A 15,254-nucleotide genomic window follows, 5' to 3' on the forward strand; every position below is an offset into this window, starting at 1 on the left:
AGAAATTACGTGGGAGATCCTGAAGACCACTGGAGAGAAGTATTCAAATGAAGGGAGAAATAGAATAGACATAGAAGCAGCGGCTAACAATCCCAACTGTGCTAAGGTGAAATAGAAATAAAGTGACACTAGGAGTGACATTGTTGGCATGCGGGCCTGTAGGAACATTGAGTAATGGGCTTGACCTGAAATTACCGATGAATACACAGCAGTGGATTGTAGTGAGAGATCTACCCAGCCTGCACAGATTAAGATACATGGAACTTCGTTAAATATAGGTTAATTGTATTAGGGAAGAAGTCACTTACATAAGGAACTAATGACCCTCAAGTTCCAGCTCCAAGGAACCACACCCAGGCTGCTCTCAGTGACCCAACCAGAACCAGGAGCAAGCAAGCCAGTCCCAGACCCAGACCAAATACCATACACTCACACCCACACCTGTGACCACGCCCAAACTGGCTTGGTCAGCGCCGCGGTTGAGGCTGGGTGGATCGCTCACTACAGCGGAAGGCTTTAGAAAAATAAGATAAGTGGTTACCCAGTATAAATTATTTAATTTAGCAATACTACTTAGACCATTTGGGATATTGAACAAAATGGTAGCAGAAAGAAGGTGGCGAGAACAATGGTAATAATGAGAATTATTACAGATAGCAGTGTTCAAGGATGAGACTGAAGACGGCTTATTGGGTAAAGTGCTTTTTGCACAAACATGAGGAACTGATCTTGGATGAACAGCACCTACATGAAAGCTGGGTGTGGCAGCGTGCTTTTGCAACTCCAGTACTGAGGGTGTGGAAACAGACACATCCCAGGGACTTTCTGATCAGTCAGGCTAGTCGAAACATTGACTGTCATGCTCACAGAGAGATTCTGCCTCAAAAAGTAAGTTGGAGAAAAACAGAAGAAGACACCCAAAGTCAATTTTTTGTTGTTTTTTTTCCATTTTGTTTTGGTTTTTTGTTTTGTTTTGTTTTGTTGTTTTGTTTTTGTTTTTACGAGACAGGGTTTCTCTGTATTGTATAGGGAGGCTATCAGTCCAGCCCGGCCTCAAACTCACCGAGATCTGCCTTCCTCTGCCTCCCGAGTGCTGGGATTAAAGGCGTACGCCACCACTGCCCCCAAAGTCAATTTTTGACCTTCACATGCACACACACACACACGAAGAGTGTATGCACACATATGTACACCTGTCACACCAATTCTAGTTGGTCTTAATAATAAAAACTCAGAGGCAGATGTTAGTGTTAAAGCTGAAGATCAGAGAAGCAAATCAGCCAGCTACTAGCCTTCCCTCTACCTCAGACCAAAGGAAATACCTGTGTGGGACTGTTAAATATACTGCAGACACCATGTACTTCACAGTTTGATTTCTAAAATGAGTAGGGAAAGAAAAAAGCATGATTGTGTTCAGTGCTTGTTAGCCTTATGGTTTCCCCCACTTTACTCCTTGACACAAAAGAAATAAAAATTCCAAGAGCTCAATATGTATGTTTCATTTTAACAGAATGTATATAGCATAAAAGATTTTAGGAGACATAAGTGGGAAGTGTAAGTCATTTAAATTTGAAAATGCAGCTACTCAAAGACTGGCAGTTTCATTGACAGAAGGTTCATGGAAAGTCAGTTTGTTGCTCACAACCCTTCAACAACAACAACAAAACTCTGTAATGGGAGATGTGGCTAATGAATATATTCAGCCTGCAGGTACAATACAGGGAAAAACAGATCATCTCTGTCCTAAGATGTTTGCCTACCATACCTCTGCACCTCTTTTACTGGGCCAAAAGGAACCTCCTCCCCTGAGAAGCTAGCCTTCAGTGAAGGATGGGACTGCTGTGTGGCCTCTTCAATACGCACTCTTCTTAGTCCCAGAGTTTTGATGATGCTGTTTCCCATTGATCCCCTCGACCCTGACAGCAGTAAACACTCCTTCATTGTTGTGTAACAGACAATATGACCTCCTTATCTCAGAATAGGACTCTTCTGTATCCTCTTAGTTTTAAAAGCATAAGATCAATTTTTGATGTGAGATTTTAGGGAATGATTGACAACACACACTGCTAAGCTGTTTAAATAATAGATTTTTTTTTTTTAGCTCTGGAGTGGGCATTTAATCTTCCATTTTGACCTCTTTATTTTATGATTAGGACATCTAAGCCTGAGAGGGTTTAATAGCCATTGGGAATGAAGCCCAGATTTCCTGATTCTGTTATTCTTTTTCACTCTACATCCTTCCTTTCTAGTCAAAACTATCTGTATCGCTTGCCTGAAACAGCGTGTCCATTCTGTCTAAAATATCTTTCCCAGATTATTCATTTATAACAAACTGCTGAGGCCAGTTTTCAGAAACAGTAAATCACAGCCATCAGAGAGTCATTCTACTCTATCCACAACAGGACCTTAAAAATGAACTCAGTTGGTCACATATGCTTTTTTAGTCTGTATAAAGCTGGTGATGTTGCCCACGAAACTCAAACATGCATGCCACATTTTCTCTTACAGATCCTAGATTCCTATTGATATGTGAATATCAATGTGAATGTGGGTATAGGTTATGCAGTTGGAAACACAACTCTACAAAAGGCAGGTTCAAAAGGCAGATGTGAGGCTATGCATTTGGGGCTTGTCACTTCAGAAGCCACAGTTAAAGCTGAAAACTTGAAGAGCTTTTTAAAAACAGGAGACAACGGAGCCTGGGAATTACTAGTGTGAAGCCAGCATGGAATCAAACACCAGAGGGAACTACTAGATTAGGAAACAGGTTAGTTTTGTCAACACAGGAATTAGTCACCTAGGAAGAGGGAATCTTAACTGAGAAATTGCTTCCACCAGATTGGGCTATGAACCTGTGGAGTAACTGTAGGGCATTGTCTTGATTTATGATTGATATAGGAATACCCACCCACTGTGGGTGGTTACCTACTCCCATCCCCCATTCCACCCCTTGGCAAATGGTCCTGGATTTTTATAAGAAAACAAGTTGAGCAAGCCCTGAAGATCAAGCCAGTAAATCAATTTCTTCCACAGCCTCTCGTCTGCCTCCAGGTTCTTGCCTGGAGTTCCTTCCCAATTTTCCTCCTTAATAGATTGCAGCTTGTTAGCTTAAATAAACCTTTCTTCCCCATGCTGCTTTTTGTCATGATGTTTTATCACATCAACAGAATATCAAACTAGAGTAAGAGGGGAAAGTGGGAACTTAAGCTGAGAGGAATTAAAAGCAAAAAAATTGGGTAGGGTAGTGAAGATCAATAAAACAACGTATACGTGAAAACACCATAATGAAACTTTGCTCAGATTTCGATGGAGAATTATGGGACTTTAGAGCTTGAAGGGATAGAGTTAACTCATTCCAGCCCCTGTGCATTGTATATGAAGAAATGAAGTCTTGGGAAACGGTGAAGTTACTTTTTTTCAAAGGAGGCTCATAGAGAGCCCGTTACATCAGTGCTTGCATCTTCACAGTTCTGGATTTTTTCCCGTGGGTGAGCTCGTTCAGATAGGCACTACTGCCTTATCACAGGAGATCTTCCAGACTGGCTTCTGAATGCGCCACAGAGAAGGTCAAACTTTGTCTTCCTTGCTTCCTGAAAATAGATTTTAGAAACTTCTTTTTGCATGTATCCCTTATTACTATTATTTATATCCTGTTCTTAGTCTCCCCTCCTCCTAGTAGCTATCCGCACCTCCCCCCTGCCCCTATTCACTCCTCCAGTTCTCTTCATGTAGAAAGAGAACTGTGTACCCATAGCGCTGACCACGCCCATTTGGGTGTGTTCACAGTTACATAGAACATGGGGGGGGGGAAGCTAGGGGGAGGAGAGGCTTTCTCTTTGGGTTCCGGTTTTGGCCTGGAGGGCAGCGTACAAACTTTTGGTTTTTGGTATAAGTGATTTCTTCCTCAATAAAATATCATAGGACATCCCTATTTTTGTAGCTTAATATTTCCACATTATCTACAGAAAAGTATAGACTTCCCATGGATATCTACCAACCATGGAACATCAAGTTATGGTAAAACTAGGCACCTCCCCTCATATTAAGGCTGGACAGAGTTACCTAGTATATGGGAAAGGGTCCAAAAAGCCAGCAAAAGAGTCAAAGACAGACCCTGTTCCCAATGTTAGGAGTCCCATAAGAGCATAAAGCTACACAACTGTAATATATATGCAGAGGACCTAGGTCGTCAGTCCCATGTAGACTCCCTGGTGTTGGTTCAGTCTTTGTGAGCTTCTCTGAGCCCAGATTAGTTGGTTCTGTGGGTTTCCTTGTGTCCTTGACCCCCTGGCCCCTACAACCTTTCCCCCTCCTCCTTCCTCAGGATTGCCTGCTTCCAGCTCTGCCTAATATTTGGCTGTTGGTCTCTCCATCTTATTCTATCAGTTGCTGGATGAAGTCTCTCTGATAACAACTGGGCTAGGTGAATATCATCAGGAGTCATTTCATTGACTATTTTTTATGTCAATCATGTTTGGTTCTATCCTAGGTTTCTGGGTCTTCCATCCTCTGGGTCCTGACACCCTAGCCAGTGTCAGGGATGGGCTCCTTCTCATGGCATGGGTTTCAAGCTGAACCAGTCATTGGTTGCCCCCTAGAATTTCTGTGCCATCTTTAACACAGCACATCTTGTAGGCAGGACAAATTATAGGTCGAAGGTGATGTGACTGGGTTGGTGTCACAGCCCCTTCCTCTCAAAGTCTTGCCTGGTTACAGGAGATAGATGGTTCAGGCTCTGAATTGGGGGGCATCTCAGGGATGAGATGGAAACCTAGTACAATGGAAAGTCAGGAATCTATGGAGATGACACTGGGATTGACTCCTAGTAACAGGGGATATGGAGCCCAATAAAAGAACCTTACTAAGCTCTTGCTCCTGTTGTGAGAAGTTGAGGTCTTGCCAAAGAAATGAGGAAATTGAATTTGAGCTTATGTTCCCAGACATATCTTGTTTATTCAGTTTTTTTTCCATCCCTTTGTTTTATTTTGTTGGTGCAGCCCTGGGTGGGACCTATCTAACAGTTAAATATAACTTAGCTATTTCATATCCTTTTATGACCCTCTCACCCTCAGAATAGGGTTTGCTGGATATAATGGTCAAGACCCTCCTCGATGGCCTCAGACAACAAGCATATGTCACCTTTCCTAGGGTGTGCTGTGTGTAACCCACATGCCGGACTGACCTCCCCCTGGCTTCACATCTACCGTCCCCAAAGTCTCAAATAGCTTCTTAGCCTGCCCTGACCCTGTTTGCCTAGAAAATATCTTGGTAGACGTTTCTGGGTACGAGTTGCGTGTTTCCAGGGCACCTCTCCACACTTCACTTACATAGCTTGTACTTTACTGTAATTGTTGGCATGTACGTCCCCACTTCTGTTCCGAGCAGAGACCCTGGTTCAGAAGTAGTCTCTCGAACCAATGGGTGAATGGACAGTATGGTCCTTTCAGAGCGCTGTTTCCTCACTCTCTTCCTTTCCGGTATATGTTTCCAATGCATCCGTCAGCTTCTAAAACAGAGCTGATGATAGTGTTTTCCTTCCTGCACACAGCCTCATTGTCTACAGCAGAGCACCCACGCTGCTCAGCGTGCACCGTTACAGCTGCCCTCTGACAATTCTGTTTGGACCAATTCACAACTACGTCTACCCAGTCTACCCACTTGCTTATGGCAGTGTGTCTGTCTTAATAGGTTCTGCCTCCCCTGCCTGCAGGGCAGTGGGCACACCCACACCCAGAGGCTGTTCTCAGTTCTCAGCTGGACATTTTATGTGCATTTTCAAACTTGGGGTTTTCTTTCTTTCTCACCCTCTGGCCAATCGCAAGTTCCGCCTCTCTGCCTGGAATTTGATATTATCTCTAGCACTTTGAACTTGGGATGTTTGTACTCTTATCTCCTTGGCCCTGGTTTCTTGATTCTGAGCTCTCCCTGACTAAGTGATGGCAATGGCGGAGGAGACTTCTCATCTTCCCGCAATATCTCTTCTGTTCTCTCTCTGTGATCATGAGTCCCTACATTTTGCTCTGGGCTCGTGGTCAGAAAAGAAGATTGCATTCTGACAAAACGAATGTGAGTGAAAAGTGAAACCCAAGACACCAGGTTTTAGGTCTCCGTGTTAGCAGATGTATCCCCATAAGACTTGGACCATCCATCTGGGTACCTGTAGGACACGCTGCTCACTCAGGCTCACTCTCTCTTCCACATACACTTGTCACCATGTCCTCATGGAAGGTGGAAAAGGTAGTTGTAGTTTTCTTTCTTCCTACATTTCTGTAAAGCAAAAATTCCCTGCTGTTGCATCTATAGCTCTCTTGCCATGGTTTAAAGAAATGTTTCCCAAAGGCGGTGGAAGCTTTAGGAAGTGGAACCTAGTTAGGAATCTTCTGGTCATCTAGGATCATTATTTTGAAGGGGACATTGGGACCCTGACCCTCGTGTTTCTTTCCCTTCCTTCCCAATGACCAAAAGGTTCTCTGCTTTGCTCTTCCCTATGCCCCTGCCATTATCTGTCACTAATGTAAAGCCCACGGCGACACAAGCAACTAAGAATGGGAATCTGAAACTGCCTGCAAATAACCTTTTGTCTTTTTAAGTGTTTATGTTGGCTGCTCATTACAGTAACCTAGCATGCCAGCCCTCTCTTCTTCATACTTTCCCTCATATGGAGCATAGAAGACATTTTCTGTGTATGTGTATTATGTGTACGTGTATGTTCATGTGTATGAGTGTGGATCCATACGTGTCATTCATGCATGTAGGCATCAAAGGACAACTTCAGGTGTTGGGCCTAGCCTTTTACCTTCTTAGAGATACTCTTATTAGTCACTACCTACACGAGTTTGACTGAGATGCCAGTGAGTACCTGGCTCTGCCTCTGTTCTTGTTAAGGGGTGCTGGGATGCATACTTCCATGTCCAGTTTCAGATGGGCCTTAGAGATCTAACCTTAGGTCGTCACACTTGCTAGGCAAGCCCTTTATTGCTGAGCTATTTCCCAGACACATATCAAACTCTTCATGGCTCTTTACCCTTCTCCATGATACATGGAAGTGGTCCCTTATTTATCCTTAGAACCTGCAGCCTTAACATAGTGCCCGGGTATAGCACTTTACATGTGTGTGTTCTGATAGTACTATGTCAGTCTTGTACCACGTGACAGTATTTCAGTCAATGGTTCATTGATGGCAATAAGATTATACTGCCTAGTGACAGTCAGCCATCTCAGTATGTGGAAATGCAGTCTGTGATGTTTAAGTAGCATGAACGGCCTAAAAATACATTTCTCAGAAAATTACATGATTCATGATTCTTGAAAAGTGTCAGAAATTGTGCCTGGACATCAGCGTGTATTCAAATGTTATGTAGTAGCTGTAGTTGTCAGGAAGAACCTTCTGAGTCAGAGTCTTCATGTAGTTTGTGTTTCCCATGAGATCTGCACAACACCATAGCATTGGACTTGTAGCAGTCTTTGAATGCCATTATCCATGTGAACACATCTCCCATGCTTCCTTCAAGAAAAAGGCAGTACTTGTCATATTAGGTCCCACTGCCCTACCTAGAAGCAACCACTTTGAAGGTCAAGAATCAAAGAATCTTAATTTGAGAGACTTGAAAATTTGTGTTGTACCTTTCTATCCCAAAAAAGTAATTAAAAGCTACATCATATAAATTATCTTAAGACAAGTATTTGCTGTGTGCACTGATACCTTATCAGTTAACTAACTAGGATGTTTTCTAATGGGCAATGACTTGGTTATAATAAAATGCTGCTGCTGATAAATACTGGGAGTTTAGTTCATGCCAAGCATCAAAGAACTCTGAAGCTTTTAAGTCACATGGCAGTCCTATGAGAGACATTATTTGAAACACATAGAAAGAAACTAAAGCAGAAATGTTATAAAGAGCCATGCCATATCTTTAAATATGACTGTATCCACTAACATGATTTGAATTCAGGCCTGCTTCAACTTTTATGATCTTTGCCACAAGTACTAATAAAAAAAATCATTGTGACTTTTAAGAATCCTATTGTGATCCTGGAATTTGCAAAATGTTGTTCCCATATTGTATTCTATTGAAGCCTATTTGAGTACTGTGTCAGTTCATATTATCCAAGTTTCTTATTGGCTATCGTAGTCACTTAATTGGCGCTATAGTAATTTCAGAAATAACAGCTCGATAACTAGTTTATAAAATAGGTGTTGCCTTCAGTTAACTCTTTAGCTTAGAGATTTTCTAAGTCTGAGCCACAGACCACAGACCTTTGATGACATGCCCCCTCCAACCTAAGCAAAAGCCAGCAGAGAGAAACAATATTCCCAGTGTGTTTCTTTGAAGGCAAGTAGAATTTCTTCAGTTAGAGGTCTCCTAACAGAGTTCCCCCAGTTTGTACATCTAGTCTTGCATCCCGTGAATACTCAAAAGAGCCCTCCATATCACCTATGCCCTCAGATCAGCAAGACTTCTTGTCACATTTCATTTTAATTGGTAGTTCCAACTTCGTTTTTGCTTTTCTTTCTGGTTCCTAAAAATCCCCTGAACTTGTGAACTCATTGTTATATTTAAAAGTAAATTTTGGAGGCAATAGGAAGCAGCTGGAACTCACGAATGCTTCTCCTGGGAGTGTGAGTTGAAACCTGCAGTATACTTCCATTTATGCCAAGTTTAAAGATAAGCTGGAGCCATCACTAATGTTGAAAATCAGAAAATAGTTATGGAGGCGGGGGCTGGTAAAGGTTGGGAGCAAAAGGTTCCTTTCAAATTAGATTTACCTTTTGGCCATGTTTCCATGATGCAAAGCAGCGTGTTCTTCATGGGGATATTATACACACTGCACGTAGACTATTTTACTACTATTAGGAAGGGAAAATGTTTTTATAAAACAAAAAATTAGGTTCTACACCAAGAGTAGAGAAGGCTTTGCTGAATGTATGCTTGACTATGCTGCAGAGTGCCTGGATGCACACTGCCTGCCTGTCTATGAAATCCAAGGGCAGGGAGTAGCAGGGGTAGGGGCTCATGAAGACACTAGCTGGCATACACAAACCCCAAGAGTTCCATCCTCAGGACTACAGAAGGAACAGAAAGAAGGAAAGATTTCATGGGTACAGGTATTTCAGTTCCAGCAACTCAAATATACAGATTCATCCCAGGTAGATCTAAATGAATGTGTGTGTGTGTGTGTGCGTGCGTGCGTGCGTGCGTGCGTGCGTGTGTGTGTGTTGACTTTTCTGTCTGCCTGTGTTTGGCGAGAATACTAGGAAGGACAATGCCTAGTTTGACATCCAGTACCTTTTATTGTTTCTGGCCTATTCAATGTTCCCATTATTCTTGAAAAAAAAAAAGTACTTACCAGGAGGCAACAAGAAGCAGCCAGTTAAACAAAAGTCTTCCTGGTTTGTATTGTCAAGGTAACATGAAAGGAATATAGTCTGCTGAACTCATTTCATTCTTTATTTTGCTCTGTGAAACAACTATATGGTGTGTGCACATATGTAAGTGGAGGTCAGAGGATAGCTTTTGGGACTTGGTTCTCTGCTTCCACAATTTAAGTCTCAAGGACAAAACTCATGTCATCAGGCTTAGCAACTGACGCCTCAGCTGGCTGAGCCATCTTCCATTTTTGCTTTGTTTGTTTTTTTTTCTTCTATTCTCTCTGACTGTCTCTCTGTATAGCTGAGGATGGATTCTGTCATGATAGGTAAGGGTAAGACCATGTCAAGCCATATATATTCCAGACAGGCCACAAACTCCTAGTGTTCCTGCCTTTGCCTCCAAAGTGTGGGTATTATAGGGATGTGCCACCATGCCCAGTCTCTGACTATGAGTTCTTGATCAGCTAGTCACAGATAACTGACTTTCTTTCTTGGGCTTTGCACTCAAGTTTGTTGATTTGGACATGGATATAATAGTGCTCTTGTCTTTACAGAATTGCCTAGAAATCTTGTGTAGGCATGGAGGGCTGGAGCCGGAGAGGAGAGACAAGTGCAATCGGACTGTGCATGATGTTGCCACTGATGACTGCAAGCATTTGCTGGAGAATCTGAGTGAGTGACGTTTCAGCCTACTCATCCTTCCTCACCACTGGGACCTCCGGAGCACTGGGAACGATATCAGTGCAGCCCTCATGGACTCACCCTCTTAATTTCTTTTCAGCCTTAGTTATAGCAAAAATACTTTTGATTATGTCATCACTTTTCCCCAAGTAAAATGAGTTTGCAGAAGTCCTTTGCCATACAAATAGTGTTTGCTCTTTCTTAGATTTTACTGACTAACCCAAGAGAACAATCTAAATGATTGCCCCTACCCCCACCCCACCCCACCCCACCCCACCCCTACCTTTCTCTGGAGACATTAGACTGCCAGGGGGGAAATCCCAGCTGTGTGCTCTACATCAGCTGGTCCTGTGGGCCTGGCAAGAGGGTTGCCTCCTAACACTTGGTTACCTACCAGTCTTTGCAGTTAATTGATGATCTCATGGGTCCCCTCCAGCTCCACAAGTACATACTCCCAAGTATATTTTATGGAAAGTTCCCTTGTAGGCTTATGAATACAGCATGCAAGATCATAAAAAATGATATGACATTGAATAATGCGCATTGAATAAATGCTCTATAGGATAAGCAAAATTTTAACACCTAACATAATGCTTTAACCTCTAATTATACACTCAAATATGAATCCATTCCCTCCCTGGCTTTTCTGCTCTTCCTCTGTCCCTCCTTCCATCCATCCCTCCTGCTCTTCCTTCCTTCTTTTCTTCTTTCATTCCAGAACTTCTCTCTGTAGCATTTCATCACCTGAAACTCAGTATGTATAACAGACTGCCTTTAAACTCATTGATCTTCCTGCCACAACCTCCAGAGTGACAATAGGTGTGAGCCACCGGAGCTATGTTAGACATATATCCCAGATCCACTCCCTACTCCCAAACCCTTCTCCCAACTTAATAACCTGGGTGGTGTAATTTGCAATTTGTGCTGCCTGTATATGCATGGGCATGTGACTGGGCCATGTTTGACCTATCAAAGACCAACCTCATCCTTAAAGAAAACTGACTTTCCCTCCTTGAGCAATCTTCAACTGTCCAAAACTCCTCAGCTAGGGGGTAGGTGTCCATGAGCCCCTCCTCCATAGACAACAGACTGTTAACTGGCTTGCTCTTATGCAGGTCTTACCTAAGCAACCACAGTGACTATGAATTCATGAGTACAGTAATCCTGTCATGTCCAGAAGACTGTTTGGCCTTGGTCCTCCTTGGCCTCTGGATCTTATATTTTACTTCTTTATTCCATGATGTTTCCTGAGTCTATAGTTCTGGAAAGGAGTGTGACAGAAAATGCCCCATTTATGACTAAGCACTGAATAGACAGTCGTTCTTTTAACTTTGACTAGTAGTGAGTTCTGCACTTACTGGTGCTGACCTCCGCAAGAAGAAAATTCTCCAGTGTGGTCTGAGATACACACTAATTTGTGAGTATGGAGATAATAATTTCAAGGCCCATTTAGCAAAATAATAGGTTCACTCCTGGAGCCTATGAGTTTCATAAGAATTCTTGGTCAGATTTACAGCACCAACCATGTATTTTCTCCTGTGGAGTGGGCTTTATGTCACAAAGTAATTTGATACCAAAGCTCCTCAGCTAGAGGTAAGTGCCCATAAAACCCTTCCTCCATAGATGATGGACTATTGTCTGGCTTGCTCTTGTGAAGGTCTTACCTAGACAACCACAGTGACTGAATTCACTAGTGCATTCAAATCAATCATTGCCTCTATTGTTTGTACTCAATAAGCCTATCTTCTCATTTTGGTCATGATTGTAGCTAGCAAATTTCAGAAAAGAGTCTATATGAGGAATTATCTAGCTCAAGTTGACCTATGTGCATACCTGTGAGAGATTGTCTTAACTGTTAATTGATCTAAGATGACCCAGCCCACTGTAGGCATCATTATTCCCTAAATAGAAGGCCCTGCACAATATAAGAAAAGAAAACTCTAGCTAGAGCAAAGAAGAAAACAAGTAAGGATCTGTGAATTTATTCTTTACTTTTTGCTCTTGACTGTGAATATTAGTGTATAATCTCCTGCCTTGACTTAGCAGAAATGAAGAACTGTAATATGGAATTGTAAGCCACAAAAACCTTCCTCCCCTGTCTTATGACAGCAACAGAAATGAAACTAGACACTCATCATAAGGACTTAGTGTAGCTAGACAATAGCAGATGATGTGAATTTTAGCTTTCACCAGCTACCTTGTTGAGAATAGATTGGAAAAAGTCATGTACAAAATCAAGGACAGCTGTGAAAACATAAATCTTCCAGGAGAATGGTAAAAATGGTGGGTCGTATTGAGGATTACAACAGATGGCCCATGAGAAAGAACATGGGTCCCAAAGTTACAGAATGAAGGGGCAGAACTCCATGATGAACAAAATGTAGAGTACAAAAGAGGGAAATCGAGACTCATTCGCAGGGATCTGCCTGTTGCTCAGATCTGCCAGGATCTGCCAGGATCTGCCAGGATGCAGTTGTCACCACCCATTTCAGGGAAGGCTATCAAGGGTGAAGCAGGCTTAGCTAGTAAAGGCCAGGAGTTGTTTGGATGCATGAATTTGAGATATCTCTGTCAAGTCAGCAGAACTCTCTCTTGGGATAAGTATGAACTGGATATGTAAGTTTGGCAGTCAGCAGTCTGTCAGACTCATTTAAAGTTACCGGACTGAAATGAGTGGAGGTCACTGCAGGAATGACACTAAAAACAGAAGACAGTTCTGAGACAGTCTGTCATTAAAAAGTCTTGACAAAGCACAGGGACAGAGGAAGAATATTGAAGGGAGAAGGGCAGAGGGGCATGGAGGGAACAGAGGCCACTAACGTTAGAAATGGTAACATTAATAAGCTGGTAACAAGGTCACACAGCTGACAACTGAAAAATAAAGTAATGATAAATGAGTGGAAAAGCCATTTCCTCAAATGACACATTTGATTTTATATTTTAGTTATTAAAATTACATTTTTTCTTGTTAGATAAGTTTTAATTTCTTATTGAGAGTTTCACACATGCCTACAATGTATTCTGATCATACTCACCACCACTCCAGACTCATGCTGGGTAACCTTTCTCCTGTTCCCCTCCCAACTTCATTTCCTCTTTTGGGGGGGGGTAACACACTGAATCTAGTAAGTACTGACCATATAGACATGGGTATTTGGTCATTCCATAAAAGCATTTTATTTTACTACTCCAGCATGCTACATAGTTCTTTCACCATGTGAGAAAGTCTTTAATAAGCTTCTGCTCGTTGAATTGCATGAATTCCTAATAAAACAAAATACAGCTTTGCCATATCTTCTATGACTTTACTACCTGAGCAGCTGAGCATACTAAGGAAGTGAACTCAAAGTAGTGTCTGTGGAAACACTATTACATTTATATAATTTTATACAATTGTTATATTTGTCCCATAGTAGGTAAACATTTTTTATCAGCTATAGAAGATTCAGGAACAAACACTAGTTATTTTCTAGTAAATGTAATTGAGTTCTTGAGAACAGAAGTGCATGGGTGCCAACTCCAGGCATTTGGGATTATATAGACTGGAAGGAAGGTCATGTGAAGCTTCTGCCGTTGAGGCTAGAGTAGAACTGAGCACTGAGTCAGAGTTCCTGCTGCAACCCTGAACCCTTACCAAACACTCACTAGTACTTGTCATGTAATACCTACCGGGTTGAATTTATCACATCCCTTACTAAAAAAATTAATTTACTCCCCATGCTGATTCTTTGTATAATTTCAGCATTTTTGTGGAAGAAATTGAGAGACAGCAAGAACCAGGATCATGTACCAAGTTCACATATAGGAGAAAGCTGACTCTGAGGCTCAGACCCAGGTCTGTGTAGCTCTTAGGGAACTCTTCTAGCCATACTAACCTTTGGAGCTGTACCCTAACTTGTTCATGAAGATAAGGAAAATTAGAGAACTTTCAATGAAAGGTCTCTGGTCTTCCCTACGTTTTTTTTTTTTTAAACAGCCTGAGACTCTTTCTGAAGAGAAAAAAAATCAACAAATTAGAAAAGGCTGAGATACAAGAAATGATAAATAGTTCACCCTGTATGCTCCCAAAGAAACTGTGGTGAGTCTGGGAAACCAGCATTTGCTCCAGTACAAGAAGGCTCAGTTTAATGTTGACTAAGATAGCTGCTATCCTTTGATTTACCTTTAAAACCTTCATATCTGCTTATTTGATTTAATAGCTGGCTTGTTTATTTTTCTACCAAGGCTGTTTCTAAACTTCTATCTCTTTGTTCTTCTAATAGATGCTCTTAAAATACCCTTAAGGATTTCCGTGGGTGAAATTCCACCAAGCAACAATTGTTCCGACGACTTTGAATGTGAACACACAATATGTGTTTTAAATATCCGCAAACAGACATCATGGGATGATTTTTCAAAAGCAGTGAGTCAAGCTCTGACAAATCATTTCCAAGCCATCTCTTCTGATGGATGGTGGAGTCTGGAAGATGGGACATTTAATAACGTTACCGACTCCTGCATCGGTCTCGGCACCAGCAATATACAATCCATCATGCTAGGTATAAGCAGCCTTGAAGTGAAAAGAAAGTTAAACGTCTGGGTTTATTTATGCTTGTGGGCTTCATAGCCTGATAGTTCACTGATGAAATACATTCAAGGCTTGACTTGTGGCAGCTGCCAGTACTGGAAGCCTTGAGCCTACAGTGAGCCATTACATAATGTAGCCTGTTGATATAAAAATGCTTTTATGCCTCAAGTAATGTTAGAGAGTAAATAACTTGAAAGCCTTTGATGAGGTCTTGTTATTACCCTTGTGTTTGAGGTAAATGCAAGAAACTAAGCACACTACAGATGCTTGCTTTTGAATAGTTTCTGAACATAACTCCAGATTTGTTCTCAGACTGTGGCAGATGTGTTATGCTATATTAATGCCTTACCACATGACGGGGGTCCAGTGCAGTCTAGAACTGAAAGATCTTTTAATGAAGATATTTTCAAAGCTCCCACATGGGATGGGTCAGAGTGTTAACTAGTTATTCCTTCTTGACAGATCAAAGAACGTAAAGAGATGAGGTCGGTTGTCTGGTGTGCACAGTTAGTGCTCACAAATATTTCCTGCCTCTGGCTGGCTTCTTTCTTCTTAGATCCAAATTAACATCTGTGAGAAATCCTCTCTTGCAAGATTTGTGCTCAGTACTTTATGAAGAGTCCACACCAAAGTCCA

The 15,254-nt window shown here is 41.8% G+C and overlaps 1 protein-coding gene across 4 annotated transcripts in view; it reads left to right on the forward strand.

The window, feature by feature from the left end:
• The window catches only part of Cttnbp2 (cortactin binding protein 2), a 149,491-nt gene that overhangs the window by 91,757 nt on the left and 42,480 nt on the right, over window positions 1-15,254 (forward strand). For all 4 annotated transcript variants that reach the window (XM_040728496.1, XM_005080930.4, XM_013121153.3 and 1 more), the window contains 2 exons: window positions 9,925-10,042; window positions 14,314-14,589. In XM_040728496.1, the coding sequence (XP_040584430.1) occupies window positions 9,925-10,042; window positions 14,314-14,589 (394 nt within the window). The remainder of the gene's footprint in view (window positions 1-9,924; window positions 10,043-14,313; window positions 14,590-15,254) is intronic.

Source organism: Mesocricetus auratus, unplaced genomic scaffold (genome assembly GCF_017639785.1).
Source record: "Mesocricetus auratus isolate SY011 unplaced genomic scaffold, BCM_Maur_2.0 Super-Scaffold_100019, whole genome shotgun sequence".
In the NCBI taxonomy this organism is placed as follows: Eukaryota; Metazoa; Chordata; class Mammalia; order Rodentia; family Cricetidae; genus Mesocricetus; species Mesocricetus auratus.